Source organism: Onychostruthus taczanowskii, unplaced genomic scaffold (genome assembly GCF_017590055.1).
Source record: "Onychostruthus taczanowskii isolate IOZ18803 unplaced genomic scaffold, ASM1759005v1 scaffold240, whole genome shotgun sequence".
Taxonomy (NCBI): Eukaryota; Metazoa; Chordata; class Aves; order Passeriformes; family Passeridae; genus Onychostruthus; species Onychostruthus taczanowskii.
The window spans coordinates 89,663-116,901 of record NW_024499685.1 but is presented as its reverse complement, the minus strand read 5'-3'; the positions used below and the strand labels follow the sequence as shown (position 1 = coordinate 116,901).

General features: G+C 68.0%; 1 protein-coding gene across 1 annotated transcript in view; it reads right to left on the bottom strand.

The window, feature by feature from the left end:
- PLEC (plectin) overlaps window positions 1-27,239 on the bottom strand; it is a 97,580-nt gene that overhangs the window by 14,268 nt on the left and 56,073 nt on the right. Inside the window, exons 33-58 of the mRNA XM_041406107.1 lie at window positions 26,881-27,147; window positions 26,380-26,520; window positions 21,270-21,458; window positions 20,963-21,083; window positions 14,781-15,349; window positions 14,178-14,342; window positions 13,895-14,049; window positions 13,352-13,511; window positions 13,193-13,277; window positions 12,529-12,770; window positions 12,312-12,431; window positions 12,109-12,216; window positions 11,797-12,015; window positions 11,373-11,576; window positions 11,068-11,299; window positions 10,721-10,947; window positions 9,207-9,329; window positions 8,501-8,602; window positions 8,276-8,377; window positions 6,530-6,676; window positions 4,902-5,057; window positions 2,312-2,509; window positions 2,116-2,244; window positions 1,305-1,475; window positions 1,050-1,205; window positions 294-500 (exon numbers count right to left, since the gene is read on the bottom strand). Of these exons, the coding sequence (XP_041262041.1) occupies window positions 294-500; window positions 1,050-1,205; window positions 1,305-1,475; window positions 2,116-2,244; window positions 2,312-2,509; window positions 4,902-5,057; window positions 6,530-6,676; window positions 8,276-8,377; window positions 8,501-8,602; window positions 9,207-9,329; window positions 10,721-10,947; window positions 11,068-11,299; window positions 11,373-11,576; window positions 11,797-12,015; window positions 12,109-12,216; window positions 12,312-12,431; window positions 12,529-12,770; window positions 13,193-13,277; window positions 13,352-13,511; window positions 13,895-14,049; window positions 14,178-14,342; window positions 14,781-15,349; window positions 20,963-21,083; window positions 21,270-21,458; window positions 26,380-26,520; window positions 26,881-27,147 (4,695 nt within the window). The remainder of the gene's footprint in view (window positions 1-293; window positions 501-1,049; window positions 1,206-1,304; window positions 1,476-2,115; window positions 2,245-2,311; window positions 2,510-4,901; window positions 5,058-6,529; window positions 6,677-8,275; window positions 8,378-8,500; window positions 8,603-9,206; window positions 9,330-10,720; window positions 10,948-11,067; window positions 11,300-11,372; window positions 11,577-11,796; window positions 12,016-12,108; window positions 12,217-12,311; window positions 12,432-12,528; window positions 12,771-13,192; window positions 13,278-13,351; window positions 13,512-13,894; window positions 14,050-14,177; window positions 14,343-14,780; window positions 15,350-20,962; window positions 21,084-21,269; window positions 21,459-26,379; window positions 26,521-26,880; window positions 27,148-27,239) is intronic.

Sequence of the window (27,239 nt, the reverse complement as noted above, 5' to 3'; positions counted from 1 at the left end):
TGGGTTGGAAGGACCCATCCAGTTCCACCTCCCCTGCCACGGGCACGGACACCTTCCACTAGCCCAGGGTGCTCCAAACCCCATCCAACCTGGCTTGGACACGTCCGAGGATGGGACAGACACAGCTTCTCGGGGAAACCCCCCTCACAGGGAAGAATTCCCTCCCAAGATGCCATCCGTCCCTGCCCTCTGGCAGTGGGAAGCCATTCCCCCTTGTCCTGTCCCTCCAGGCCCCTGTCCACAGCCCACCAAGGGGCAGAGCCCCCTCCCCAGCCCGGGCTGTGTCCCGGTACCTGCTTGCTGCGTTTTCGGGCCTCCTCCAGCACCGCCCCCCTCTCTGCTGCCCGCTGCAGGACCTTGCCCAGCCGCTCCCGGGCCGCCAGCACCAGGTTCTGGATGACGGCCCCGTCCTGCTTCCGACTGAAATCCTTCAGGCGCGCGGCCACGGCCTCCAGGCCGCCCAGCTTCTCCCCGTGGGCGTTCGCCTCCTTCACCAGGGCCTGCGGGGAGGGGGCAGCTGGGTGAGGGTGGTCCTGGGGTGGGTGAGGAGCCCCCGGACACAGCCCGTGCCAGGATGGGACGTGGAGCACCAGGCACGTGCTGGGACAGGGCGCAGAGCTGTCCGCTGCGGTGGGGACACGCCGCCCTGTTCTCCTAAAGTTCTTCTAAGCCTTTACAAAAATGTTCGCGTTTTAGTAATGGAGTGTCTCACGCACTCTTCACGTAAATAATGATTGTTTTGCGTCCCTTTCTGGAGGAGGAGAGAATTGATGGACTGTTGGTTTGACCAGTGTGGTTGAAGAGGTGGCAATTTCATCCTCCAGTCCATGGTCACTTTTGGAATTCTATAAATATCAAGCTCTGGAAATAAAGGCGCCTTTTTTTTTTACCTTGGACACCTCAGCGTGCGAGTGTCGTTCATTTCGTGTCACACCGCCACAGGGACACACATGCCACTGGCCCCGGGCACCCTCCAGGTGCCACACAGCACCCCTCGGGCAGACCCCAGCTCCACGAACCGGCCCTGAGGGCACGGCGCCCGCTCTTGCCTTGTGCTCCTGGATCTGCGCGGTGACGGTGTCCAGGACGAAGCTGGGGGGCGCGGGGGACCCCAGCAGCTCCTCGGCGTGGGCCACCCAGCGCAGCAGCTCCTGCGCGGAGCCGTGGAACTCGGTGGTGACCGTCAGCCCCTCGGCCAGGCGCTCCTGAGCGGGGGACGGGCACCGGTGGGCACGGGCTCCCCTGCTCCTGACCCGGTCAGGGTGAGCCCCCCGGGGGTCGCAGCCCCCCACCACCCCGCACACCTTCCTCTCCTGGGCCTCGGCCTGGACGCTCTCCCACTTCTGCTCGAGGAGCCGCAGGCTGTGCTCGGTGCTGCAGGGCCGGCCGGCGCGGCACGAGTCCAGCAGGCGCTGCAGCCGCTCCCGCAGCCCCCGGTAGGTGACGGCCCGCGCCTCCAGCTCCCGGCACAGCTCCTGCCGGGACAGCGCGACGGCCGGGCACCGGCATCAGCAGCGGGACCGCGGGCAGGGCCAGGAGGGGACACGGAGTGGGACGGGGGCAGGGATGAGGGTGCGGATGGGGCAGGCAGGGTGACGGGTACAGGGATGGGAATGGGAACGGGAACGGGGATGGGGATGGGAATGGGAATGGGAACAGGGATGGGGATGGGAATGGGAATGGGAACAGGGATGGGAACGGGAATGGGAATGGGGATGGGGATGGGGATGGGAATGGGGGATGGGAATGGGGGGATAGGGACAGGGATGGGGATGGGAACGGGAACAGAGATGGGGATGGGAAGGGGGACAGGGATGGGAACAAACAGAGGATGGGGACAAGGGAGACAGACACAGTGAACAGGGAGAGGGGATGAAGACAGGGATGTGGATGGGGACAGGAACAGTTTCTGGGCAAGGGACAAGGACGGCTCCTGCTCTGTCTTACAGAGCTGGAGCAGCTGAGGGACGGGCACCAGGCTCTGCCTGGCTGCAGGGAAGAGGCAGCAGAGAAGGATCCTGGCCCAGCAGTGCGGGGAAGGGCGGATCTGGAGCACACATCCCCCCAAGAGACCAACAGGTCTCTAGCAGGGCCCGGGCTAGCGCTGGCTCTCACCAGGTGCGCGTTGAGCTTCTCTTTGGTGGCATCCGGGTGGCCCCAGGCCGGCTTGGAGCAGAAGAGCTGCAGCTCCACCTGCTCCAGCCACTGCAGCAGCTCCGTGATCTCCAGCGTGATGTCCTGCACCTGGGGGCGAGGCGGGGCTCAGCGCCGGCCGGCAGCGCCCGGCAGCGCCGTGGCACCGCGGCCGTACCTGGCTGAGGTTGTTCTCCAGCTCCAGCTGCCGGCTCTCGGTCTCGCTGCGCACCAGCTCCCAGTGCTGCTCCAGCTGCTGCAGGCTGCGCTGCAGCCCCTCCACGCTCTCGCCCAGGCTGGAGAGCAGCAGCCCCTGGCCAGCCTCGGTCACCGACTGCACCGTGCGGGCGTGGGACATCACGTCGGTGCGCAGCACCTGGGGACGGAGCGGAGCGGCGGGGTCACGGCTGGGGCAGGGGCACCCACGCCCCTCGTTCCTAAAGCCCCGCGCCCCGAGACAGCTCTGCTGCCCCCAGCACCGCTGCCACCACAGCCCTGGGGACTGGGGGTGCCACCCTGGGCAGGGATGGCACCCGTGGGTGCCTCCAAGGGGGTGCCAGGGCTCTTATCTCAGAATCGCAGAACCACAGAGTAATGAGGATGGAAGCTCTAAGATCATCGAGTCCAACCCATGCCCTAACACCTCAACTAGACTGTAGCACCAAGTGCCATGTCCAGTCTTTTTTTAAACACATCCAGAGATGCTGGTTCTACCACCTCCCTGGGAAGAGCATTCCAGTACTTTATTATTCTTTCCGTGACAATTTTTTCCTAATATCCAACCTATGCCTTCCCTGACATAGCTGAGACTGTGTCCTCTGGTTCTGTCAGTGCTGCCCTGTGGAAGAGACAACCCCCAGCTGTCTGCAACCTCCCTTCAGGAAGGTGTAGAGAGCAATAAGGTCACCCCTGAGCCTCCTCTTCTGCAGGCTAAACAACCCCAGCTCCTTCAGACGTTCCTCACAGGGCTTGTGTTCCCTCACCAGCCTCGTTGCCCTCCTCTGGACACACTCAAGCATCTCAACATCCTCCCCAAACTGATGGCCCAGAACTGGACACAGCACTCAAGGTGTGGTCTCACCAGCGCGAGCACAGGGTGAAAATCAGGGTGCGGGGCAGGGCCGAGGGACAGGATTTGCCGACTCGTGGCAGCGGGGTGGCCGGGACAGGCGCACAGGGGACAGGTACCCCTTGCACGGCCCCCCCGGCCTGGGGACAGCCCGGCCCGCGCAGCCTCGCCCGCGTCAGGCACGTCAGGAGCGTGCCCGGGCAAGGGGCTGTGGCACTGGGACAGCTCACTCCTCCCGTGGTGTCACAGCGGGAGGGGACGCGTCCCTGTGCTGCAGCCTGCCCGGCCCTGCTGAGGCAGCACACGAGGAGGGGCCAGGCAGCAGCACCCTGTGGCCAGGACACCCACCCTGGGGTGCCACCATGGCCAGGACCCCCAGCCTGGGGGTGCCACCATGGCCAGGACACCCACCCTGGGGTGCCACCATGACCAGGACCCCCAGCCTGGGGTGCCATCACAGCCAGGACACCCACCCTGGGGTGTCACCATGTTCCAGACACCCATCCTGGAGTGCCACCATGGCCAGGACATCTACCCTGGGGCTGCCACCACGTCCCAGACACCCACCCTGGGGTGCCACCATGGCCAGGACCCCCAGCCTGGAGTGCTATCACAGCCAGGACACCCACCCTGGGGGGGCCATCACGGCCAGGACACCCACCCTGGAGTGCCAGCACAACCAGGACACCCATCCTGGGGGTGCTACCAGGGCCAGGACACCCACCCTGGAGTGCCAGCACAACCAGGACACCCACCCTGGGGTGCCACCATGGCCAGGACACCCACCCTGGGGTGTCACCACAGCTGGGACACCCACCCTGGGGTGCCAGCACAACCAGGACACCCACCCTGGGGTGCCACCATGGCCAGGACACCCACCCTGGGGTGACAGCACAACCAGGACACCCACCCTGGGGGTGCCACCAGGGCCAGGACACCCACCCTGGGGGTGGCACCAGGGCCAGGACACACCTTGGGGTGCCCTGTGGCCAGGACCCCCAGCCTCAGGGTGCCACCACAGCTGGGACACCCACCTTGAGGTGACATCACGGCCAGGACACCTACCCTGGGATGCCACCATGGCCAGGACACCCACCCTGGGGTGCCACCATGACCAGCACCCCCAGCCTGGAGTGCCATCACAGCCAGGACACCCAGCCTGGGGTGCCACCATGGCCAGGACATCTACCCTGGGGCTGCCACCATGTCCCAGACAACCACCATGGGGTGCCACCATGACCAGCACCCCCAGCCTGGAGTGCCATCACAGCCAGGACACCCACCCTGGGGTGTCACCATGGCCAGGACACCCACCCTGAGGGTGGCACCACGGCCAGGACCCCCACCCTGGGGTACCACCACAGCCAGGACCCCCAGGACACACCCACCCTGGCAGTGTGACTGTGGCTGTGAGCACGTGTCCCCCGGGCGAGGGTGGCACCACGGCCAGGACACCCACCCTGGGGTGCCACCATGGCCAGGACACCCACCCTGAGGGTGGCACCACAGCCAGGACACCATGGCCAGGACACTCCCCCTGGGGTGTCACCATGGCCAGGACACCCCCCCTGAGGGTGGCACCACGGCCAGGACCCCCACCCTGGGGTACCACCACAGCCAGGACCCCCAGGACACACCCACCCTGGCAGTGTGACTGTGGCTGTGAGCACGTGTCCCCCGGGCCCCCGCGCAGCCTCACCTTGTGCTTGGCCAGCTCGATCTCGCAGCTCTGCAGGTCGGGCCGCAGGGGCGCGGGGCCGCGCAGCTGCTCCCCGGTGCGGCTCAGCCACTGCAGCAGCTCGGCCAGCTGGTGCTGGAACTGCCCCAGCCCCAGCAGCGCCGCCTCCAGCTGGTGCTGCCGGGGGGGAGACGCGGTGTCGGGGGAAGAAAGGGCAGCGCACACGGCCCTGGGCACCCACAGAGCCCCCGGCACCCACCCGGTGCCCACCCGGTGCCCATCCAGTGCCCACACGGCCCTGGGTACCCACAGAGCACACGGCACCCTCCCACTGCCCACCCAGTGCCCACACAGCCCTGTGCACCCACCCAGTGCCCACCCAGTGCCCACACGGCCCTGGGCACCCACAGAGCACACGGCACCCCCCCGGTGTCCACCCAGCCCTGGGCACCCACAGAGCACCCGGCACCCACCCGGTGCCCATCCAGCCCTGTGCACCCACCCACTGTCCACCCAGCCCTGGGCACCCACAGAGCACCCGGCACCCACCCGGTGCCCACCCGGTGCCCACACGGCCCTGGGTACCCACAGAGCACACGGCACCCACAAAGCACCCACCTGGTGCCCACCCGGTGCCCACACGGCCCTGGGCACCCATAGAGCACACGGCACCCACTCGGTGCCCACCCGGCGCCCACACGGCCCTGGGCACCCATAGAGCACACGGCACCCACTCGGTGCCCACCCGGCGCCCACACGGCCCTGGGCACCCATAGAGCACACGGCACCCAGAAAGCACCCACCTGGTGCCCACCCGGTGTCCACATGGCCCTGGGCACCCCCAGAGCACCCGGCACCCACCCGGTGCCCACCCAGTATCCACACAGCCCTGGGCACCCACAGAGCACCCGGCACCCACAAAGCACCCACCTGGTGCCCACCCGGTGCCCACTCGGCCCTGGGTCCACAGAGCACCCGGCACCCACAAAGCATGCCCACCCAGTATCCACACAGCCCTGGGCACCCACCCACTGCCCAACCAGTGACCACACGGCCCTGGGCACCCACTCAGTGCCCACCCACTGCCCACCCAGCATCCATCCACCCCTGTGCACCCACCCACTGCCCAACCAGTGCCCACCCAGTACCCACACAGCCCTGGGCACCCACCCACTGCCCAACCAGTGCCCACCCAGTACCCACACAGCCCTGGGCACCCACCCACTGCCCAACCAGTGACCACACGGCCCTGGGCACCCACAGAGCACACAGCACCCATCCGGTGTCCACCCAGCCCTGTGCACCCACCCCACTGCCCACTCAGTGCCCACACAGCCCCGGGCACCCACCCAGTGCCCACTCAGTGCCCACATGGTCCTGGGCACCCACAGAGCATCCGGCACCCACCCAGTGCTGTGCACCCACCCACTGCCCACCCGGTGCCCACACAGAGCCCACACAGCCCCGGGCAACCACCTGGTGCCTACCCAGTGTCCAACCAGGGACCACCCAGCCCTGTGCACCCACCCAGTGCCCACTTGGAACCCCCCACGCTGACCCAGCACCACAGGACGTGCCCACCAAGCACATTCATGGCACCCCACCTGTCCTGCCAGCCCTGCCCTGTGCCCCCCGTGCCCCCTCCCCACCTGCCGGCTGACGATCTCCTCCTCCAGGTGGTCCCAGCGCTGGCGGAAGTCGCTGAGCGCGGCCGGGGGGTCCCCCTGCCCCGCGCCCCCCTGGTGCCGCAGGCTCTCCACATCCACCTTGCACTGGTACAGTTCCCGCTTGAACTCCTGCGAGGTGGCACGGGGTCTGCCTGATGCCAGGGCACGGCACAGGCACCTGGGCCCTGAGCTGCTCCTCCGGGGGTGCCCAATGCCCCCAGGGACTCGTGGGGACAGGGCTGGGCCATGCCAGGCAGGACGTGGCTACCCAGAGCACTGGGGCACTGGCACTGTCCAACCCGCCACCCAATCCATCCCACCTCTGCCTGGAGCTCCCGCTGCCCTCCCTGCCCCTGCCAGCTGCCGGGGATCAGGGCAAGGCATGGCACAGCACTGCCTGGCACAGCACTGTCTGGCACAGCACGGTTTGGTGCGGCACAGCACGGTTTGGTGCGGCACAGCACTGCCTGGCACAGCATGGTTTAGTGTGGCACAGCACGGTTTGGTGTGGCACAGCACAGCCTGGCACGGCACAGCACAGTTTGGCATGGCACACAGTTTGGTGCGGCACAGCACTGCCTGGCACAGCACGGCCTGGCATGGCACAGCACGGTCTGGCATAGTACAGCACGGCCTGGCATGCCACAGCATGGTTTGGCACAGCTCAGCACGGTTTGGCATAGCACAGCATGGCCCGGTGTGGCACAAGATGGTTTGGCGTGCCACAGCATGGTTTGGCACAGCTCAGCACGGTTTGGCATAGCACAGCATGGTTTGGTGCGGCACAGCATGGTTTGGCATAGCACAGCATGGTTTGGTGCAGCACAGCATGGTTTGGTGTGGCACAGCATTGTTTGGTGCGGCACAACACGGTTTGGCGTGGCACAGCATAGCCTGGAACAGCACAGTTTGGTGCGGCACAGCATGGTTTGGCACAGCTCAGCATGGTTTGGTGCGGCACAGCATAGTTTGGCGTGGCACAGCATGGTTTGGCACAGCTCAGCACAGTTTGGTGCGGCACAGCATGGTTTGGTTTGGCACGGCATGGTTTGGCATTCAGCACGGTTTGGCATAGCACAGCATGGTTTGGTGCAGCACAGCATGGTTTGGTGTGGCACAGCATTGTTTGGTGCGGCACAACACGGTTTGGCGTGGCACAGCATAGCCTGGAACAGCACAGTTTGGTGTGGCACAGCACGGCCTGGCACGGCACAGCACAGTTTGGCATGGCACACGGTTTGGTGCGGCACAGCACTGCCTGGCACAGCACAGCCTGGCGTGGCACAGCACGGTCTGGCACAGTACAGCACAGCCTGGCATGCCACAGCATGGTTTGGCGTGGCACAGCATGGTTTGGCACAGCTCAGCACGGTTTGGTGCGGCACAGCATGGTTTGGCGTGGCACAGCACAGCCCAGAGTGGCACAGCATGGTTTGGCATAGCACAGCATGGTTTGGTGTGGCACAGCATGGTTTGGCATGGCACGGCATGGTTTGGCGTGGCACAGCACAGCCCGGCACAGCCTGGCACGGCACAGCACAGTTTGGCGTGGCACACGGTTTGGTGCGCACAACACGGTTTGGCGCGGCACAGCATGGTCTGGAACAGCACAGTTTGGTGTGGCACAGCACAGTTTGGCATGGCACACGGTTTGGCGTGGCACAGCGTGGCACAGCACAGCACGGTTTGGCACGGCACATCACGGCCCAGCGCGGCACAGCACGGTACCTTGAGCTCCGCCAGCTGCTGCTGCACCATGTCCAGGTCCCCGCCCACCAGGAACTCCTCGGCGATGCGCAGCTCGGCGGCGTCCAGCCACTCCAGCAGCCGCTGGGGACAGGGAACACGCGGGGTTGGGGGACCCCGTGGTGGCCCCACGGTCCCTCAGACCCCTGAGGGGGGACAGGAGGGGGATCCTCCGTGGGGGATCCGCCTGGGGGTCCCCGCACCCACCTGCATGGTGTCCTGGTAGCTGAGGGCGGCCTGGAGCTGCTCCTCGAGGCGCCCGTTCCGCTCCGTCCACACGCGGCTCAGGCTGTGCCAGGAGGAGTAGAGCTGCGGCCGGGCACGGGGGTCAGTGGTGGCGCAGGGGGACGGGACGTGGGGGACAGGGTGGACAGGGCACAGGGGGTCAGCAGTGCCCCGAGGGGACAGGGTGTGGGGGGCACTAGTGCCAGGGAGGTGGCCGGGGCACAGGGGTGGCACCACAGGGACACCCCGGCCTGGAGACACCACGGCAGTGCCGGGGCACAGGGGTGGCACCGCAGGGACATCCAGACTTAGAGACACCACGGGAGTGCCAGGGCACAGGGGTGACACCACAGGGACACCCAGGCCTGGAGACACCACGGGGTGCCAGGGCACAGGGGTGGCACCTCAGGGACACCCAGGCCTGGAGACACCACGGGGTGCCAGGGCACAGGGGTGGCATCTCAGGGACACCCAGGCCTGGAGACATCACGGGAGTGCCGGGGCACAGGGGTGGCACCACAGGGACATCCAGGCCTGGAGACACCACGGGAATGCCGGGGCACAGGAGTTGTGTGGGGGTCAGTGAGAGTCTGGGGTGCCAGGGATCGGGGACACGCCACCCCCACAAGCAGCATCCCCACACCCCCAGGACACGTCCCTCCCTGAACGCAGCCTCAAGGACACTCACATCGTCCAGGCTCTTGGTGACATCGGGCTTGTCGGGGTCCCCGCAGGACGCCATCAGCTCCACGCCCAGGCTGCCCAGCGTGTCCAGCTCACCCTGCAGCGCGTCGATCTCCTCCCGCAGAGCCTGTGCAGGGCACGGGGCTCAGGGCTGCCCACGCCGGGGGCTGCCCAGGGCACTGCCCACACCAGGGGCTGCCCGTGCCAGGGCACTGCCCACACTGGGGGCTGCCCAGGGCACTGCCCACACCGGGGGCTGCCGAGGGCACTGCCCACACCGGGGGCTGCCCAGGGCACTGCCCACACCGGGGGCTGCCCGTGCCAGGGCACTGCCCACACCGGGGGGTCCCCATGCCATGGTACTGCCCACACCAAGGGCTGCCCAGGGCACTGCCCACACTGGGGGCTGCCCGTGCCAGGGCACTGCCCACACCGAGGGCTGCCCAGGTCACTGCCCACACTGGGAGCTGCCCAGGGCACTGCCCACACTGGGGGCTGCCCGTGCCATGGCACTGCCCACATCAGGGGCTGCCCAGGGCAGTGCCCACACTGGGGGCTGCCCATGCCAGGGGGCACTGCCCACACCAGGGGCTGCCCGTGCCAGGGCACTGCCCACACCAGGGGCTGCCCAGGGCACTGCCCACATCGGGAGGTGCCAAGGGCACTGCCCACATTGGGGGCTGCCCGTGCCCAGGGCACTGCCCACACCGGGGGCAGCCCAGGTCACTGCCCACACTGGGGGCTGCCCGTGCCAGGGCACTGCCCACACCGGGAGCTGCCCAGGGCACTGCCCACACCGGGGGCTCCCCATGCCATGGTACTGCCCACATCGGGGGCTGCCCAGGGCAGTGCCCACACCAGGGGCTGCCTGTGCCACGGCACTGCCCACCAAGCCCCTGCCCTGCCGTACCTGCATGGTGCGCAGTCGCTGCCCACACTGGGGGCACTGCCCACACTGGGGGCTGCCCGTGCCATGGCACTGCCCACATCAGGGGCTGCCCAGGGCAGTGCCCACACCAGGGGCTGCCTGTGCCACAGCACTGCCCACCAAGCCCCTGCCCTGCCGTACCTGCATGGTGCGCAGTCGCTGCCCACACTGGGGGCACTGCCCACACTGGGGGCTGCTCAGGGCACTGCCCACACTGGGGGCTGCCCAGGGCACTGCCCACACCAAGGGCTGCCCAGGGCACTGCCCACATCAGGAGCTGCCGAGGGCACTGCCCACACTGGGGGCTGCCCAGGGCACTTCCCACATCGGGAGCTGCCCGTGCCATGGCACTGCCCACAGTGGGAGCTGCCCAGGGCACTGCCCACATTGGGGGCTGCCCATGCCATGGCACTGCCCACACCAAGGGCTGCCCAGGGCACTGCCCACACCGGGGGCAGCCCAGGTCACTGCCCACACTGGGGGCTGCCCGTGCCATGGCACTGCCCACATCAGGGGCTGCCCAGGGCAGTGCCCACACCAGGGGCTGCCTGTGCCACGGCACTGCCCACCAAGCCCCTGCCCTGCCGTACCTGCATGGTGCGCAGCCGCGTGCGGATGGCCTCGGGCTCGCCACCGGCCTCCTCCAGCCCCAGCACCAGCTGCTGGGTGTCGCTGAGCGCCACGGCCAGCTCAGACAGGCCATGCCAGAAGCGCTCGGCCAGTGCCAGCAGCTCCCGAAGCCACCGCTCCTGCTCCTGGCAGCGGCCGCGCAGGCAGCCCCACTGTGACAGCAGCTGCGCCGTGCGCTCCTGGATCCCTGCGGGGCACAGCGGGTCAGGTTTCGGGGTGCTGCGAGGTCCCCAGCAGCCACACACGGCCCTGACAGGGACATGGATCGCCTGCCGGCCAGGCCGTGCCCACCCCTCCGTGCCGGTACCTCTGTCCGCGGCGTCGGAGCTGACCGCCTGCACGGTGGCCAGCAGCTCCTCGCCCTGTGCACGGATGCCCTCCAGGGCCACCCCGAGCTTCTCCAGCTCGCCCAGGGCCAGGCTGTTCTCCCGGATCTGCTCCCTCAAGTGGGCCGCGTCGCCGCGGACAGGGGGCTGGCTCTGCAGCCGGCTCTGCAGCCGCTCCAGGCACTCCAGCAGCAGATCCATGCGCTCCGACAGCTGCGGACCAGCCCGGTGACTCGACGGTACGGTCCCGGGGACGCGCCCCACCAGGGCAGTGCCAGCCCCATACCTGGCTGTATCGCGGCAGGGCATCCTCCAGCAGAGCCGCTGCCTGGCGCACGCGCTCGCGGATGTGGCCGTACTGCTCCTCCACCTCCTGCCAGCGCCGCTGGAACGGGGCTCCCTGCTCCGGGCTCAGCTCCAGCAGCTGTGCTGAGACGCGCTGCAGCTTCCCCACCAGCGGCCGGTGCTCGGCGATGGCCTCCCGCAGGCTCTGGCAGCGGGGAAGAGCCGTGGGGGTGGATTGGGGTGGGATGTGCCCCCTGGGATTCACCCCACAGGGTGCACCTGGTGCTGCTCCCAGGGGGCTCCTGTTCGCTGGGTGTCCCAGCCCGATGGTCCCCATGGCGGTGCCACCCCCGTCCTGTCACCTCTCCACTCCCACCCTGTGTGGTGGCCGAGTGCCACACCTTTTGCCCGTGCCCTGCCCACACCTGCAGCAGCGCCTGCTGCTCCTTGAAGGCCTCGTAGCTGATGGCGTTGGGCGAGAGCTGCACCCCCAGGGCCTGCGTCTCCTCCAGCCAGGGCAGCAGCTCCTCGAGGGCCTCGGAGAACTGGGTGAGCAGGGACTGGGCGTGCTCCAGCTGCACGGCACAGGCTCCGCTGCGCAGGGACAGCTGCTCCGTGCGCTCCCGCAGCGCCTGCACCGACGGCTGTGGAGACAGGGAGTCACTGCATGGCCAGGGACACAGGGCACAGCCATCCCTGGGTGCTGGCAATGTCCCCCTGGCACCCACCCAGCTCACCTGAAGGCGCTGCTGCAGGGGCTCAGGGCAGCAGCGCAGCAGCGGCTCCGAGAACCCCAGCAGACGCTCAACCAGGCCCCGGCAATGCAGGATCTCGGCGGAGAGCAGCTGGAATGGAGCCGCAGGTGGGTGCCAGGTCCTGGCAGGAGCCGGCAGGATGGGGATGCCAAGCCTGTGCCCCCTGTGCACCGCTGCAGACCCACCTTCTGCTCAGAGAGCTGCGAGTGGAGAGCCTCAGCGTCCAGCTGCACGCGGCCAATCTCCTCCAGCCGCTCACCCAGCCCAGCCACACGGCTCAGCTGGGACTCCAGGACCTGCTCAAACTGCAGCAGAGGGACAGACGTCAGCCAGGGAGGGTGTGAATGCACCAGGACCGACGCTGGGAATGGTGAGGGGCTCAGGGAGCCCAGTGTCCCACACCTTCTCCCTGTCACTGGCAGTGACTGAGGGCTCCTGGCCATCCTGCTGGCTCTCCCGCTCGCCCAGCTCCTTCTCCATGCGGCTCAGCCACAGTGCCAGGTCCTCAGGGGCCGTGCCCAGGCGAGACGAGGCCTCCAGGGTCTGCCCCAGCCGGTGAGCGGTGTCAGCACTGCTCTGGCCCGCGATGAGGTACCGCATCCTCAGTGACTCCATCTTCTCCTGTGTCAGCTGGGCCTCCTCCCCTGTGGCAGCATGACACCGCCATCAGTGCCACCGCACTGGCACCCCTGGACATGGAACTGGCAGCTTCCAGCCACGTGACAATCACTCTGTCCTGACCTTTCCCCTCCCCTACCCCTGCTCCTCCTGCTCCCAGACCCAGCTGTGGCCTCTCATCCCTCTGCCAGCAAGACCCACCTCGCCGCTGAACCCTGTCCCACCACAGCTCTGACCCACAGGCTCTGCCCTGTCCTTTCTGCATCCCCTGGGATGCTCTCTGCCCCCTCTAACCACACCATGGCTCCTGGTGGGGAGCAGCACACCCCAAAGACCCCCAGTGCCCAGGGGCCCCCTTGCTGGCCTGGGTTGCTGCTGTCTGTGCTCATCCCATCCCAATTCCCATGTCCTGACCCTGCGGCCACCACTCCCAGCCATTGCCACTCGCCTGTCACCAGCTCCAGGACGCGCTGCCCGCTCTCCAGGGCGCCATCCAGCTCTCCCAGCCGCCCACGGATCTCCTCACAGAGGGCCTGCAGCAGTGACCAGTGATGACACAGGCGCCCGTGTCCACCCTGTACCCACCCCGCGCCCAACCTGTGCCCACCTGGGTCTGCTGGTGGGCATCCTGCACGCGGCCAACACAGCCGTCAGCACGCCAGAGCTGGGCCAGCTGCCGCTCTGTGGCACTGAGCCACTCCTGGAAGGCGTCTACGGCCTCCTGGAAGCCCTGGGCTGCCGGCAGGATCCGCTCCAGGCAGCCGTACCTGTGTCGGGTGGGCTGGGTGAGCTGGGCAGTGACAGTCCCCGGGCCAGCAAAGCCCCCTCTCCCCCACACCCAGGGTGCCCATGCCCTGTGCTGCCCTGAAGTGAGGGACACAGCAAGGCCAGTGTCCCCACAGAGGGGCCAGTGTCGCCACAGAAGGGGCCAGTGACAGATTGTCCATACAGCCCTGGAGCCGCTGCTCCTGTGCAGCCCCAGCACATGTGGCGGGGACAGTCCCTCCATCGTGGCGGCCCCAGTGCCAGTGGGGCAAAGCACAGGGACATCAGGGTGTCACAGACTCCATGTGGGGGACACCAGAGGGCAGAGCCTGTGCCAGCAGGACGGGGATGCAGTCCAGGGATGAGGGCCTGGCCCCTGACCCACCTGGCTTCAGCCTCCTGCATCAGCTTGTCCCACCTCTCCCCGAGGCTGAAGAGGTCGGCACTGCCCTCGGCTGTGCCCGAGCCCTGTGCCGTCAGTCTGTCCTGCAGGACGAGCTCCACACGTGGCCTCCGTTCCTCCAGCAGGCGCTTCAGGAGCTGCAGGGACAGGGGACACCACGCTGGGGACCCCTGTGCACCCCTCCCACCTCGGCACAGCCTGCTCCAACCCCCTAATCCCCGCACGGGGCACGCGTGGGCGGGACACGCCGGCTGGCCCTGCTGACCTTCTGCTCCTCCAGCTGCGCCTTCACCACCTTCGCCTCCGCCGACGGCGGCTTCTGGTTGCTCACCAACTCCTCCATGTCGGCCACCCAGGCCAGCAGCCGCTCCAGCGTCTCCTGGCCCCGCTCCGCTGCCTCCTCTGGGACAGGGACAGCCCGTGAGGACACCTGTGGGGAGAGGTGGCTGAGCCGCCCGTGTGGGCAGGTGGAGGGCAGCCATGGGGCTGGGCAGCAGCCCCCACACCATGCCCTCTCCCCGAGGTGACACTGGTGACAGTGGGACCCTGTCCAGCCCGTGGGGTCCTCCCTGGCGTTCTTTGCAGGGCTCCCCAAAGCAGGGCCTGCACACCCGGTGTGGTTTGGACCCCTCCGGACCCATGGCCCCTCCAGGCAGAGCTGAGGGAAGGAGCTCCCTGTCCTACAGCACCAGGCTGGGCGCCCAGCAGCAGCGGTGCCAGCGGCCCAGCCCACACCAGGGCACAGACAGCGACTCCACACCAGCCCAAAGTCAAGACTTGCTGTGGAGAAAACCACGCTGGAGGGCAGCCCTGCGGCACAGGGCTTGGCACAGCGTCCTCCCAGCAAGGCTCTCTGTCCGTCAGTCACCTCGGTGGCGTCCGTGTGTCCGGCGCAGCCAGCAGCAGTGAGCTCCCCCACGCACTCCGTCAGCACGGTGACCGTCCGGGTGACCACGGGCTCGCCACCCTTCTCACCCGCCGGGTACTCGGTCACCTCCACGATCTCCGTCACGATGGTCTCGGTCACCTCCGTCACCTCCGTCACCTCCCGGGTGGTGACGGGTTTCCAGGACCAGGTGCTGCGGGGAACGCTGGCCCGGGGGGGCGTCCAGGCTGCGCCCCCCACCTGCCCCCTCACCGCAGCTGCACCCCCGTTCTGCACCGCCACCTCGGACTGGCTGCGCCTCAGCACCGGGCTGCCCTGCCGGCTCCGCGCGGCAGCGGGCACCGGGCTCCAGCCATTCTCCACCGGCACCGGTGCCTTCTCCAGCAGCTCGGGCCGGGCCTCCGTGACGCCTCCGGCGGATGGCTGCCCCGCGTCCAGCCCCGGCTCCCGCAGGAGCTCCTCCGGCCGCCGGCTCTTCTCGCCCAGGCAGCTGGGCCGACTCACCGAGTTCCCCATGGCGCGGGCGCCGGGCCCCCGCCTCAAATCCCGGCCTGCAATGAGCCAGGGGATGCGCGTTATTAGCGGGGCCACCGCGGGACCCCCAGATGCCGCCGGCCTGTGCTCGGCTCGATCCCCTCACTCCACGGCGCTGCCTGACCTCGCGCTCCGGTCTTGGGGGTCCTGGCCCCCCGGCAAAGGGCTGCCAAAAGCCAGGGTACCGGGACAGCGAGATGGGACACTGGCCGTCACCGGGGCCTGGCGGAGGGAGGGGACCCCGAGGGACCCCCGGCAGTGCCCAGGGTGCCTGTCTCGGCAGAGGACGCGGCAGCGGCAGCAGCGCCAGGCGCTGGGGAGAGGCAGATGCTCCCGCCCGGCATCGCCCTGCGCCGTTGGATTAACGAGGAGCCGCCAGAGAGGAGCATCTGCCCGGGGGGACGGGGGGCTGGGGGCACCAAGCGGGGGACAGGCAGGTGGCCTCCCCAGCCTGCCAGCCCTGCCGCAGCCATAAATCCCCGGCGTGACCCGGCAAGACCCTCCCCCGGCAGCCCCCCCCCCGCCGCAGCCGCAGTGCTGCTACCCCCGGCCTCACCCCCGGCCCTGGGCACACGCCCCTGTGCACGTGTGTACACACAAACACACGTGTGCAAACACACGCACACGCCACACACGTGTGCAAACACACGCACACGCCCCACGCGCGCGCACACACTCACTCCCACCCGTGTGCACACACCCCCCCACAGGCAGACCCCACGCTCGCACCCCCGCTCGGGGTGGGGGGGATCAGCGGCAGGACCCCCACGCCTGCATCAGCCGTGACACCAAACGCACCTGTAGCAGCCCCGCACACGCGTGGGGAGCTCGCACCCTCCGTGGCCGTGCCCCTGGCGTGGGTACCGGGCTACCGTGGGCACCCTGAGCCCCCCCGCTCGGCCCAACACGCCGTGGGGCACGCCGCGGGCACGACCCCCGTGCGCGGTCACGCCACACGCACCCACGGGGGGGTCCCGACGCGCCACCCCGGTGGGTGCAGCCCCTCGGGGCATCGCGCTCCCACCCCACCGCGACCCCCCCCCACACCCCTCCGCCTGTTTTGGGGCTGCGCGGGTGGGTGGGCCACGGCGCGGGGTGACCTGGGGAGACCCCAACCCGCGGCACCCGCCCCGTGGGGCTGCGGGACACGGACCCCGCCCGGCCCCGCGCACGCCGCAGCCCCGGAGCCGCGCGGAGCCCCCGCCCCGCACTCACCCCTCGGCGACTTCGGGCGTCCATGGGGCCGGGCCGGGGGCGCCGCCGCCGCCGTTACCGCTCCGGGGGGGCCCGGCCTGTGCGGGGGAGCGGGGCGGAGGCAGCGGGGGGAGACTCGGTCCCCGTTACCGCCGCCCCGGCCCCGCCGCCTTTGTGCGCCGCGCCCGCGGCACGGGGGGAGAGCGGGGGGCACCGGGCGGAGAGCCTCGCACCGGCAGCGGCCCGGCTCGGCGGGGCTGGTGTGACCCCGGGCACACCGCCGCCCCCCGTTAACCCTCCGGGAGCCGATCGCCGCCGTTACCGGGGAAACCCCCGGGGCCCCGCAGCCATCCCGCGGGGGAGGGGCGGTGCCGGCCCACCGCCCGCCCCGCGCCGCCCGGGGGGGCGACTGCCCGCACCTCGCACTGGCCCCGGCACCTGTACCGACACCAGCACCGCCACCGGCACCGGCGCTAACACCGGCACCTGCTCCGGCACCGCGCTCTCACCGGCACCTGCTGCTGCCCCCGCACCTGCACCGGCACCGGTACCGGCACCCGCTCCGGTACCGGCACCTGCTCCGGCACCGGCAACCACACCGGCACCGGCACCTGCTCCGGTACCGGCAACCACACCGGCACCGGCACCTGCGCCGGAACCAGCCCAGGCTGTGCTGCCTCACACTGAGCCCCAGGACAGCACAGCCCCACGGTGTCAGCCCCACGGTGTCACAGCCCCACGGTGTCACAGCCCCACGGTGTCACAGCCCCACGGCCCCTCCCGCTGGGGTTGTAGCCCCCACCCTGGCTCTGGCCCCCCAGGCAGCGGCTGCTGTGGTCACTGAGGGGCTTGGCCCCGCTCCCTGGGGCTGTTTGGGTGCGGGGACCCCTCAGCCAGGGGCCCGGGGGGCTCAGCGGAGCAGGGCTGGGCTGGGCTGGGTTTGAGGGGGAGCAGGCCGGGCTGCTAAGGTGCTGAACTGAAGCTCACCCTGAGAGGCAGGGTGCTGCGGGCCTGGGTCTCCACAACCCCGACGCTGCCACCCTGGGTGCTGGAGGGACCAGGGGGCAGCCGGAGGTGCCCAGCCGGGGGCTGCTACCGCCCGTGGTGTGAGCCCCATCCCCATCCTGCCCTGGCTCAGCCTCCCAGCCACTGAGAGCCCCCCAGGACTGGATCCTGCCCCACAGAGCCGCATGGGTGCCCCTTGCTGGGCCCCGGGAGCCGGGGGGCCGCTGCGGGCGCGTCGGCCACGCTGATGGATGGGGCTCCCTGGGGTCTCCTGGGAGCGGCGGGCGGCGGGGCCGGGGGCTTTGTCTGCTGCCAGAGACGCTGCTGGGAATTAGCATCTGCCAGGGCCTCGGTGGCTCCGCACCGTCCTGCAGCCGCTCGGCATCCTGCTCCCCACACGGCTCTGGAGCCTTCCGCTGCTGGCACCGAGGTGCTGGGCACCAGGCGGGCTCTGAGCCCCGCGGCACCCCAGGCACCGCACAGCGCCCAGCCGGGACCCGCCGGGCAGAAGCTGAGCAAGGGGGTGAGGATCCAGCTCTTCCCTCAGAGCCTCCTCCGTCCCACACGCCCGCCGGCAGCTCGCCCGGCACGCTCCGCAGCCCCAGGTACCGGGCTCGGGGTGGCACGGGTGCCCCGGGCAGGGGAGCCCGGCGCGGGGCACCGGGCGGGAGCGGTCGGCTGGAATCCACAGCCTCAGATCCCGGGAGCCGGGTGGGTTTCTGTGCGGCCTCGGCTTTGTCTGCGCCGGGGCCGCGATGAATGGCCCTTTCAGTTTGTGCCGTCATGTGTGCCGAGGGAGCCCGTGTGCCGGCCAGGCCTGGAACAAAAGGAGCCGGCGAGGGGCGGCGAGGAGGGGGCTGCAGGCGGCCCCCACTGCGCTGCTCCCGCTGCGGCTCCAAGCCTGGGCAGGGGGCACGGCAGCACACGGCTGCGCGGCCAGTGCGGGGCACACACCCGACCTGCCCTGGCAAGGGCACGCCTCCTGTGCTCGGCTGTACACCCCGTGCAGACCATCACACCCCTGTGCCCGGCTGTACACCCTCTGTGCCTGGCTGTACACCCTGTGCACAGCATCACACCTCCTGTGCCCGGCTGTACACCCCCTGTGCCCGGCTGTACACCCTTCACACAGCACCACACCTCCTGTGCTCGGCTGTACACCCCATGCAGACCATCACACCTCCTGTGCCCGGCTGTACACCCCGTGCACACCATCACCCCCCTGTGCCTGGCTGTACACCCCTCACACAGCCCCACACCTCCTGTGCTCGGCTGTACCCCCCATGCAGACCATCACACCTCCTCTGCCCGGCTGTACACCCCGTGCACACCATCACCCCCCTGTGCCTGGCTGTACACCCTGTGCACAGCATCACACCCCGGTGCCTGGCTGTACACCCTCCGTGCCTGGCTGTACACCCCTCACACAGCCCCACACCTCCTGTGCTCGGCTGTACCCCCCATGCAGACCATCACACCTCCTCTGCCCGGCTGTACACCCCGTGCACACCATCACCCCCCTGTGCCTGGCTGTACACCCTGTGCACAGCATCACACCCCGGTGCCTGGCTGTACACCCTCCGTGCCTGGCTGTACACCCCTCACACAGCCCCACACCTCCTGTGCTCGGCTGTACCCCCCATGCAGACCATCACACCTCCTCTGCCCGGCTGTACACCCCGTGCACACCATCACCCCCCTGTGCCTGGCTGTACACCCTGTGCACAGCATCACACCCCGGTGCCTGGCTGTACACCCTCCGTGCCTGGCTGTACACCCCTCACACAGCCCCACACCTCCTGTGCTCGGCTGTACCCCCCATGCAGACCATCACACCTCCTCTGCCCGGCTGTACACCCCGTGCACACCATCACCCCCCTGTGCCTGGCTGTACACCCTGTGCACAGCATCACACCCCGGTGCCTGGCTGTACACCCTCCGTGCCTGGCTGTACACCCCTCACACAGCCCCACACCTCCTGTGCTCGGCTGTACCCCCCATGCAGACCATCACACCTCCTCTGCCCGGCTGTACACCCCGTGCACACCATCACCCCCCTGTGCCTGGCTGTACACCCTGTGCACAGCATCACACCCCGGTGCCTGGCTGTACACCCTCCGTGCCTGGCTGTACACCCCTCACACAGCCCCACACCTCCTGTGCTCGGCTGTACCCCCCATGCAGACCATCACACCTCCTCTGCCCGGCTGTACACCCCGTGCACACCATCACCCCCCTGTGCCTGGCTGTACACCCTGTGCACAGCATCACACCCCGGTGCCTGGCTGTACACCCTCCGTGCCTGGCTGTACACCCCTCACACAGCCCCACACCTCCTGTGCTCGGCTGTACCCCCCATGCAGACCATCACACCTCCTCTGCCCGGCTGTACACCCCGTGCACACCATCACCCCCCTGTGCCTGGCTGTACACCCTGTGCACAGCATCACACCCCTGTGCCTGGCTGTACACCCTCCGTGCCTGGCTGTACACCCCCTGTGCCCGACTGTACACCCCTCACACACTCACACCCCCATGCCTGGCTGTACTCCCTGTGGCCAGCTGTACACCACCTGTGCCCAACTGTACACACCCTGTGCACAGCCTCACACTCCCTGTGCCTGGCTCTACACTCCCCGCACAGCCCCACACCCCTGTGCCTGATTGTACACCCATCCTGTGCACACCCCCACACCCCAGTGCCCAGCTGTACACCCCTCACACAGCCACACACCCCTTCTGCCTGGCTGTACACCCCGTGCACAGCCACACACCCCTGTGCCCAGCTGTACACCCCTGTCTACCCAGCTGTACACCCCCCACACAGCCTCACACCCCCTGTGCCCAGCTGTACACCCCTGTGTACCCAGCTGAACACCCCTCACACAGCCACACACCCCTGTGCCCGCACACAGCATCACACCTCCTATGCCCGGCTGTACACCCCTCACACAGCCTCACACTTCCTGTGCCTGGCTCTACACCCCTCACACAGCCACACACCTCCTGTGCACACCTGTACACCCCTTGTGCCCAACTGTACACACCCTGTGCCTGGCTGTACACCCTGTGCTCGGCTGTACACCCCTGGTGTTTGGCCACTGTCCCCGTGCCCAGGTGACAGTGCCACGAGCTGCGGCTGGACCCGGTGCAGGTGGTGGCCCTGTGGCCAGCAGGGCTCCAAGGCAGTGGTACCCTGAGTACCGCCAGGGCCATGGGGCTCCAAGCCAGCAGCACCCCTGGATTGGGGAGAGGGAGCCGGGCACAGGAGACCTGACCCCTGCAGGGCTGTGCTGAAGGGTGTCCCAGCCAGCTGTGGCCAGATGCCTTCCTCCCTTGCAAGGACCAAGACCTCACCAGCCTCGGTGCAGACGTGGGCTGGTCCTGCCCGGCTCTGCACGGCCCAGTCACCACCCAGGGCCGGAGGTTACCTGCAGGGCCGTGCCGGGCTCTGGCAGCGCCAGCAGCCGCTTCTCTACGGCGTCCAGCCAGTGCCGCAGGGCAAGCAGCTGCTCCTGCACCTCCAGCCTCTGCTCGGACCGCAGACAGGCTCTGGGGAGAGAGCAGAGACACACCAGGCTGTGGGGGACACGGCCGCTGTCCCCGCCTGCCCGCACCGCCCCGAACTCCGGGCTTGCTGCCCACCTGCACCGCGTGTGCCACAGCCACACCTGCGCTCACGGCTGTGCTCACTCCCACCCTGCTCGCCCCAGCACAGCCAGCCCACGCCCTCCCCACCCCAGACTGCCGCCAAGGGTTCAGCAGCACCCCCGGCACGGTGCGGACACCCGGGCACGCCCGCAGCCCCCGATACGGCCCGTCTGGCAGCGCCCAGCGGTGCCCGTACCTCTCCATCTCCTCCCTGCCCCATGGTGACCCCTCCACGCCATCTCCGGTGAGCCCGGCGTCTCCCGCAGCGCCGCGCACCTGCAGGGAGAGCAGAGGGACGGTGGGCACGGCACACCAGGTCCTGGCACAGGGGCGGGGGGGACACGGCTCCACAGCGCGGAGGTTTGGAGTGCTGCTGTGTCTCCCCAGGGACAGCCCATCCCCGCCAGCTGGGACAGAGCTCCCCTGGCCTGGATCCCCCCTCTGTCCTGTGCTCCGGCCATCACCAGGACCTGCAGGTTTGGGCTTGGCTCCAGCTCCTCTGCATTCCTGTGGTACACCTCAATTTCCCAACCTTTTTCAGCTGGGATCACTCCCAGATGTCACCCTGCTGCCTCTGGTGCCCGGTGTCCCTTCACCTGCTCTGTGCACTGCAGAGCCTGGTCCAGCCCCTGGCTGAGCCCAAACCAAGCCATGGCAAACTGACCCCCAGCAGCAAATTACCAACTACTCCGTGGAAAACCCCCTGCTCTGGCATGGGGCAGTGGTGTCTCAGAGCAGATGCTCCTCAGGTGCTGCAAGTGCAGCCACTTTGCCACAAGACATGGGAGAAGATGCCAGGCAAACACAAGATCTACAACCCTGGCACGGACACGGGGCATGGACAGGCAGCAGTTACTTCGTGCCCCAGGGGAGAGTGGGACTGGCAGGAGGGATCACACCAAGCCTGCACCCAAAGGCTGAGGGTGATGCTGCTCCCACAGCCCGGGACCACTGTAATTAACCTGTTGCTAACCCTGATTAATTAAGCCAGGTCACCTGGCTGAGCACAAGGAGGGGGAGACACCACTGTGAGGGAAATGGGGCACAGCCACAGCAATGCCACAAAATGATGATGCGCCCAAGACCTAAGCAAGGACACGACCACATCTCCAAGATATTGTACCAGGGGAACAGCCCTGATATGTGGGATGGATAAATGGGAGATAAAACCCCTGTGGAGCAGGAGGGACGTGGCACTGCTGCCTTGGATGGACCTGGGGAAGGTGACATATGGCACCTGAGCAACAGCTGCAGCACAAGGGGGCTGGGAGGGCCTGGGATATGTCTGCTGCAGAAGGAACCTCAGCCAGGGTCTGCTCAGGGACCCCACCAGCAGCAGCTGTGAATTCCCTGGATGAGGGGAAGAGGCATCAGGCAGGTTCCTCGTGGTCAGAGTGCCAGCAGGGCTCAGTCCCGTCGGGGACACTGGGGACATGTGCTCACAGCAGACACTGCTGTCACGATGCCATCAGCAGGGCCCCAACCAACCCACGCAGCCACAGTGTGGCCACCTGCCCCAGCACTGGCAGCAGTGCCACCCACCAGCTGGAAAAGCCACCAGCAGCGCCTTGCTTCCCCCTGCCCAGGGCCAGGTCAGTGTCCAGGGAGAGAGCAGGATGGCACAGCGGGGGCCACCGTGGCTCGTGGGCTCGTGGCAGCTCCAGTGCAGTCACAGGTGGTCCCACAGCCCTCCCGCCCCATGCCGGTGGTCCCTGACCCTGTGTGGCCTCATCCCAAGGCAGGACTGCAGTGTGACAATGCCAGCCCTGGTGCCGGAGGCTGGGCACAGAGAACCAGGGCAGGTGGAGGATGCTCCCGCAGGTGGGCACGGGGAAAAGCTCTTCCAGCCCAAACTCAGCCTGGGCTGCTGGGGCTGGGGATGGAGCTGGAGCTCCGATGGTCGCTGCCAGCCCGTCCCAGACACGGTGCCAGCACGGCTGCCCCGGCTGCTCCAGAGACACGGGACCGCGAGGAGCAGCAGACCCCAAACGGGTGCTGGGTGCCCTCATGCCTGGGAGGGTCCCACAGCCGCCCCCTGCCCCGGCACGCTGCGGGGGCCGCTTCAGAGCATCTCCCAGCCCCGGCTCGGGCACCGGACACCGCGGGCTGCCCGAGCACCGGGAGCGTGAGCAGGAACAAACAGCTCTGGAGCTGCCTGACAGCAGCTCTCGGTGCCGCTGGGGGAGGCGGATCCCGCACCGCGCTGCCCACACCGCACCACCCCGTCGGACTAGGGGCTCTGCGGGCTGCGGCTGCGGCAGCACCGTCCCCGCTCGCTCCGTGGCCGGGGGGATTCACCGCTCCGGCCAGCAGCGGCCCCGGCTCCGGCCGGCGGGGCGCGGAGGCGGCAGCGAGCCTCAGCGGCACGGCCAGGGGGGGGTCCCGGGGTCCCTGGCCATGAGGAGGTTCAGCGCCCCAGCGAGGGGTGGGGGCGTGGGAGAGGCCGGTCGGGCTTTGTGAGAAGCTGTACAGAGCGTTCCCGGCGCGGCGGGGGCCGAGCCAGCAGCGCCCGGGGCGGTGGGCACAGGGAGCTGGCAGCTGCTCTGTGCCAGCAGGGCCACGCTCGGGACAGCGACCACGGGTCCCGGCCGGCGGACCGCAGCCAGGACGGGGCGGTGCTGCCACTCAATCCCCGAAGGGCGGTGGGGAAATGCCGGCGGGGGGCGAGGGACCCCTCCACGGCCGGGGAGGCAGTCGGTGCCTCCCGTGCCACCGCAGTTCTGAGGGATGGTTTAACTCTGGGGGGGGCGGGGAGGGTTAGCTCCAGCCTCCGCAGCAGCAGGGCAGGGTGACATGCAGGGCATTAAAATGGGGAATATGGTGGAGTTCTCCATGGTGACGAGCTTGGCCCGCTCACTCCCAGCGCATGGTGCTGCAGGAGATGTGGGATGGACAGGGGGTATCAGTGGGGCAGGGGGGTGACATGGAGCAACACAAGGTGATGAAGAGTGTCCGTGGACAGGGGACGCCGTGCTGCGTGGGGGAAGAGGCTGGCTCACCCCAGGAGCAGTCAGCCTGGATCTCGGGGCATTCCCCCTCCTCACCCTCCTGTGCCCCTTTGCCAGCCGCCATGAGGAGATCCCACTGCCTCGGGCACACCAGGGAGGGTCCCCATGCCAGGGGAGGGTCGAAGGGGTGTGGGGAATAGGGTCCCCCCTGGCACATGGATGTGGGGACCAGGAAACAGAGCTCGACCCCACCAGTGTCAGAGGGAGGGAGGGGTGGTGAGGGGCTTCCAGGCCATGACATGGGACTGGGCCATGGGTCAGAGGGCTCTTGGTGGTCTCGGGAGCTTTAGGAGATGTTACTCACCCTGGGGGATGAGTCAGGAAATTGGGAGGTAAGCAAGGAATATCTGGGGGGAGCAGGGAACATCTGGGGGACACAAGGAAATATCTGGGGGGTCACTGAGGTGGGACAGGGCCCCAAGCAGCTTGTGTCATCTGGTGGAATGTCCTGCTGTTCTGGGGCCTCTCCTGAGCCCCCCAATGGCTGCAGGAGCCTACAGCCCCCCTGAGTCCCCCTGGCCAGTCTGTGCCTAACGGCCTCATCCCACTGCCGGTGGGGACAGACGGACGCAGCGGTTAATTGCTGACGGACAATGCAATTAACGTCCTACCCAGCCACCGCCATCTGTCCCGGCCAGCCCCACCCGGGGCCGCTGACATGCTTGGCTGGTCCTGGCACAGTTGAGACCCCACCAGCCCCTGGACATCACAGGGGGCCTGCAAGGTCCTGACAGCTCTGGCGCTCCTGGCACAGTGCCTGGGGCTCCTGGCACTGCTGTGGGATGACTCTTGTGCTCAGGGAGTCCCAACCTGGGCTGCACAGTGGCACCTGCCTCACTGGGCTGGACAGACCCCTTGAGCCACCTGTGCCAGGGGCTGCACTGACATCTCCAGGTGTGCCAGGCTGAATGCTGCTGTCCTACCAGCGGTTGCCAGGCCACCACATCCTGAACCCCCTGAAGCCCCTCAGCCTCACAGCTGACCGCTGCCATCCACCCACTGCCCAAAGAGAGTGCCCACAGCACAGCCCACAGCGGGCAGAGGCCACGGCACCGGCAGCAGCACACATGGATGGGAACAGTACCATGGAGGACAGCGTTCCTGCCCAGTCCAGAGCCCCACTGATGAAGGGACAGGTCTGTCCTTGTACAAGAAATGCTCAGAAGCCTCCACAGCACCAGCAGCACCCACTCCCCAAGACCAGGGGTCTAATGCTGCACCCACACTGACCTCCCAGCTGTGCTGCCAGCATGGGGACAACCCCCTGGCCCTGCTCTGTGCCTGGCAGCACCATGGGTACACCCAGGCCCAGGTCAGACCCCTGGCACCCCGACACACTTCACCACGACCTGGGGCAGCCCACAGAGCTCATGGCATGAAGCTGCAGGAGGCAATGGTAGCCCACAGCCACGGTGGCAAGGCCAAGGGGCGAACAGACCACGCAGAGCTGCTGGCTGGTTTCAGAGGATTCTCCTTTACTGCCCTTGCAGGGGAGCCCTGGGTCTGCACTGCTCCTTTTACAGACACTTCGTGGTATGTCCAAGTTTAGTGTTTTGCCCCCGAAAAGAGATGTGTTTGGGTAATCCATGGACCCCCACTGTCCCGATGAGTGATGGTCGGGGTGTGGGGGGCCCTGGGAGTGGGGACTGTCCTGGAGCCGCGCGCAGTGGCCCCTCATGCAAAGCCGAAGGGGGTCATGAGAGCAATAATGACACCAGAGGCGGAGGGTAACATGACAGGATTTACAGGTGGCAGATGAGAGCGGGGGGGAAGGAGGAGATGTTCTGGAGATCCGCAGTGAGCCCGACACCACACCAGGAGGCCATCCCCAGGGAAGAGGGAGTGTGTGGGGCCAGCGGGGGCCAGGTGACCCCGTGGGTGCTTCTTGGGCCATTGGCTGCTCGGGCACTGTGGCCCCAGTCTCTGGCAGGGGACTCTGGCAAGTGCAAAGGGTGAGGGAGAACGTCCCTGTGTCCTCAGGTGCGGTCCCACCGGCCTCAGGGCGGGGGACGGGCTCCATGGCGGCGATGAGGGGAAGTGGTATGGACATCCAGCCACACTACAACAAAGCGAACAGAAAAGATGGGATGAGACAGGGAGAACAATCCATGAAATGAAGCCACCAAGCCCGGCCGTCAGTGCCGCGCACCCGCTGTGGGACCGGGACAGACCGGGGAGGTCGGTGTTACCTGTGCAGGTGAGCATGGCTGAGCAGCTGCCGCCTCTGGGGCTCCCCTCGAGCCCATCCACGACCTGCTGATGTCGGAGACCCAGCTCAGGAGCTCGCCCAGCGGCACTGGGAGGTCTTTGTTGGGACTGGAAAAAGACGTCTGCCAGAGAGAGAGCGCGTTAGCGCCGGCATGGCGGGGAGCCAGGGGGGTGGAATTACCGCGAAGAAGGAAAAGGAAGCTGTTTTTACAGAAATCTCCCTATTTCTAACAAGAGTGTGTGCCAGGCTGCTACAGCATCCTACGACCCACCCTGTGCTGCAGGGGTCCCATGGCCCTCATACCCTTTGTGAGGGTCAGGAAAACCCCCACGGCTCTGGGGGGTTCTGGGGGCAGGAGCTGCGCAGACCCAGGCAGGGGCGTGGGCTCTGGCAGACACCTGCCAACGGGTCATGGAGCCACATGAGTGTGAGGAAATCAACCTCGAGCAGAAGCACTTCCCAGATACACGGAGAGACTGACAGACAGACCGGCCGACCGCGGCAGGCGCGTCCCGGAGGACGGGTGAGCGGGTGGGCTGGCGGAGGCAGGCACGCAGCGAAGCCCCTCGGCGGGTGAAGTGGCGAGCGGAGGCAGGTCCCCCCGCATGGCGCGGAAGCACCGGGCAGCGCCAGCGCGGCACTTACGGTCAGGGCACCGGCTCTGCGGCGTGGTGGTGGGGACGTGCCAGGAGGCCAAGGCAGGGAGATGGGGCAGCTCGGGGGGCTGGGGTGCAGAGCCCCCTCCTCGCTGCACTGAGGGCGCGTGGAAGGGGTCCAGGCAGCAGCTTCAGGGCTGGTGTGGTGTGTCTAGCTGTCCAGTGCCGAGGAGCTGGTGATGTC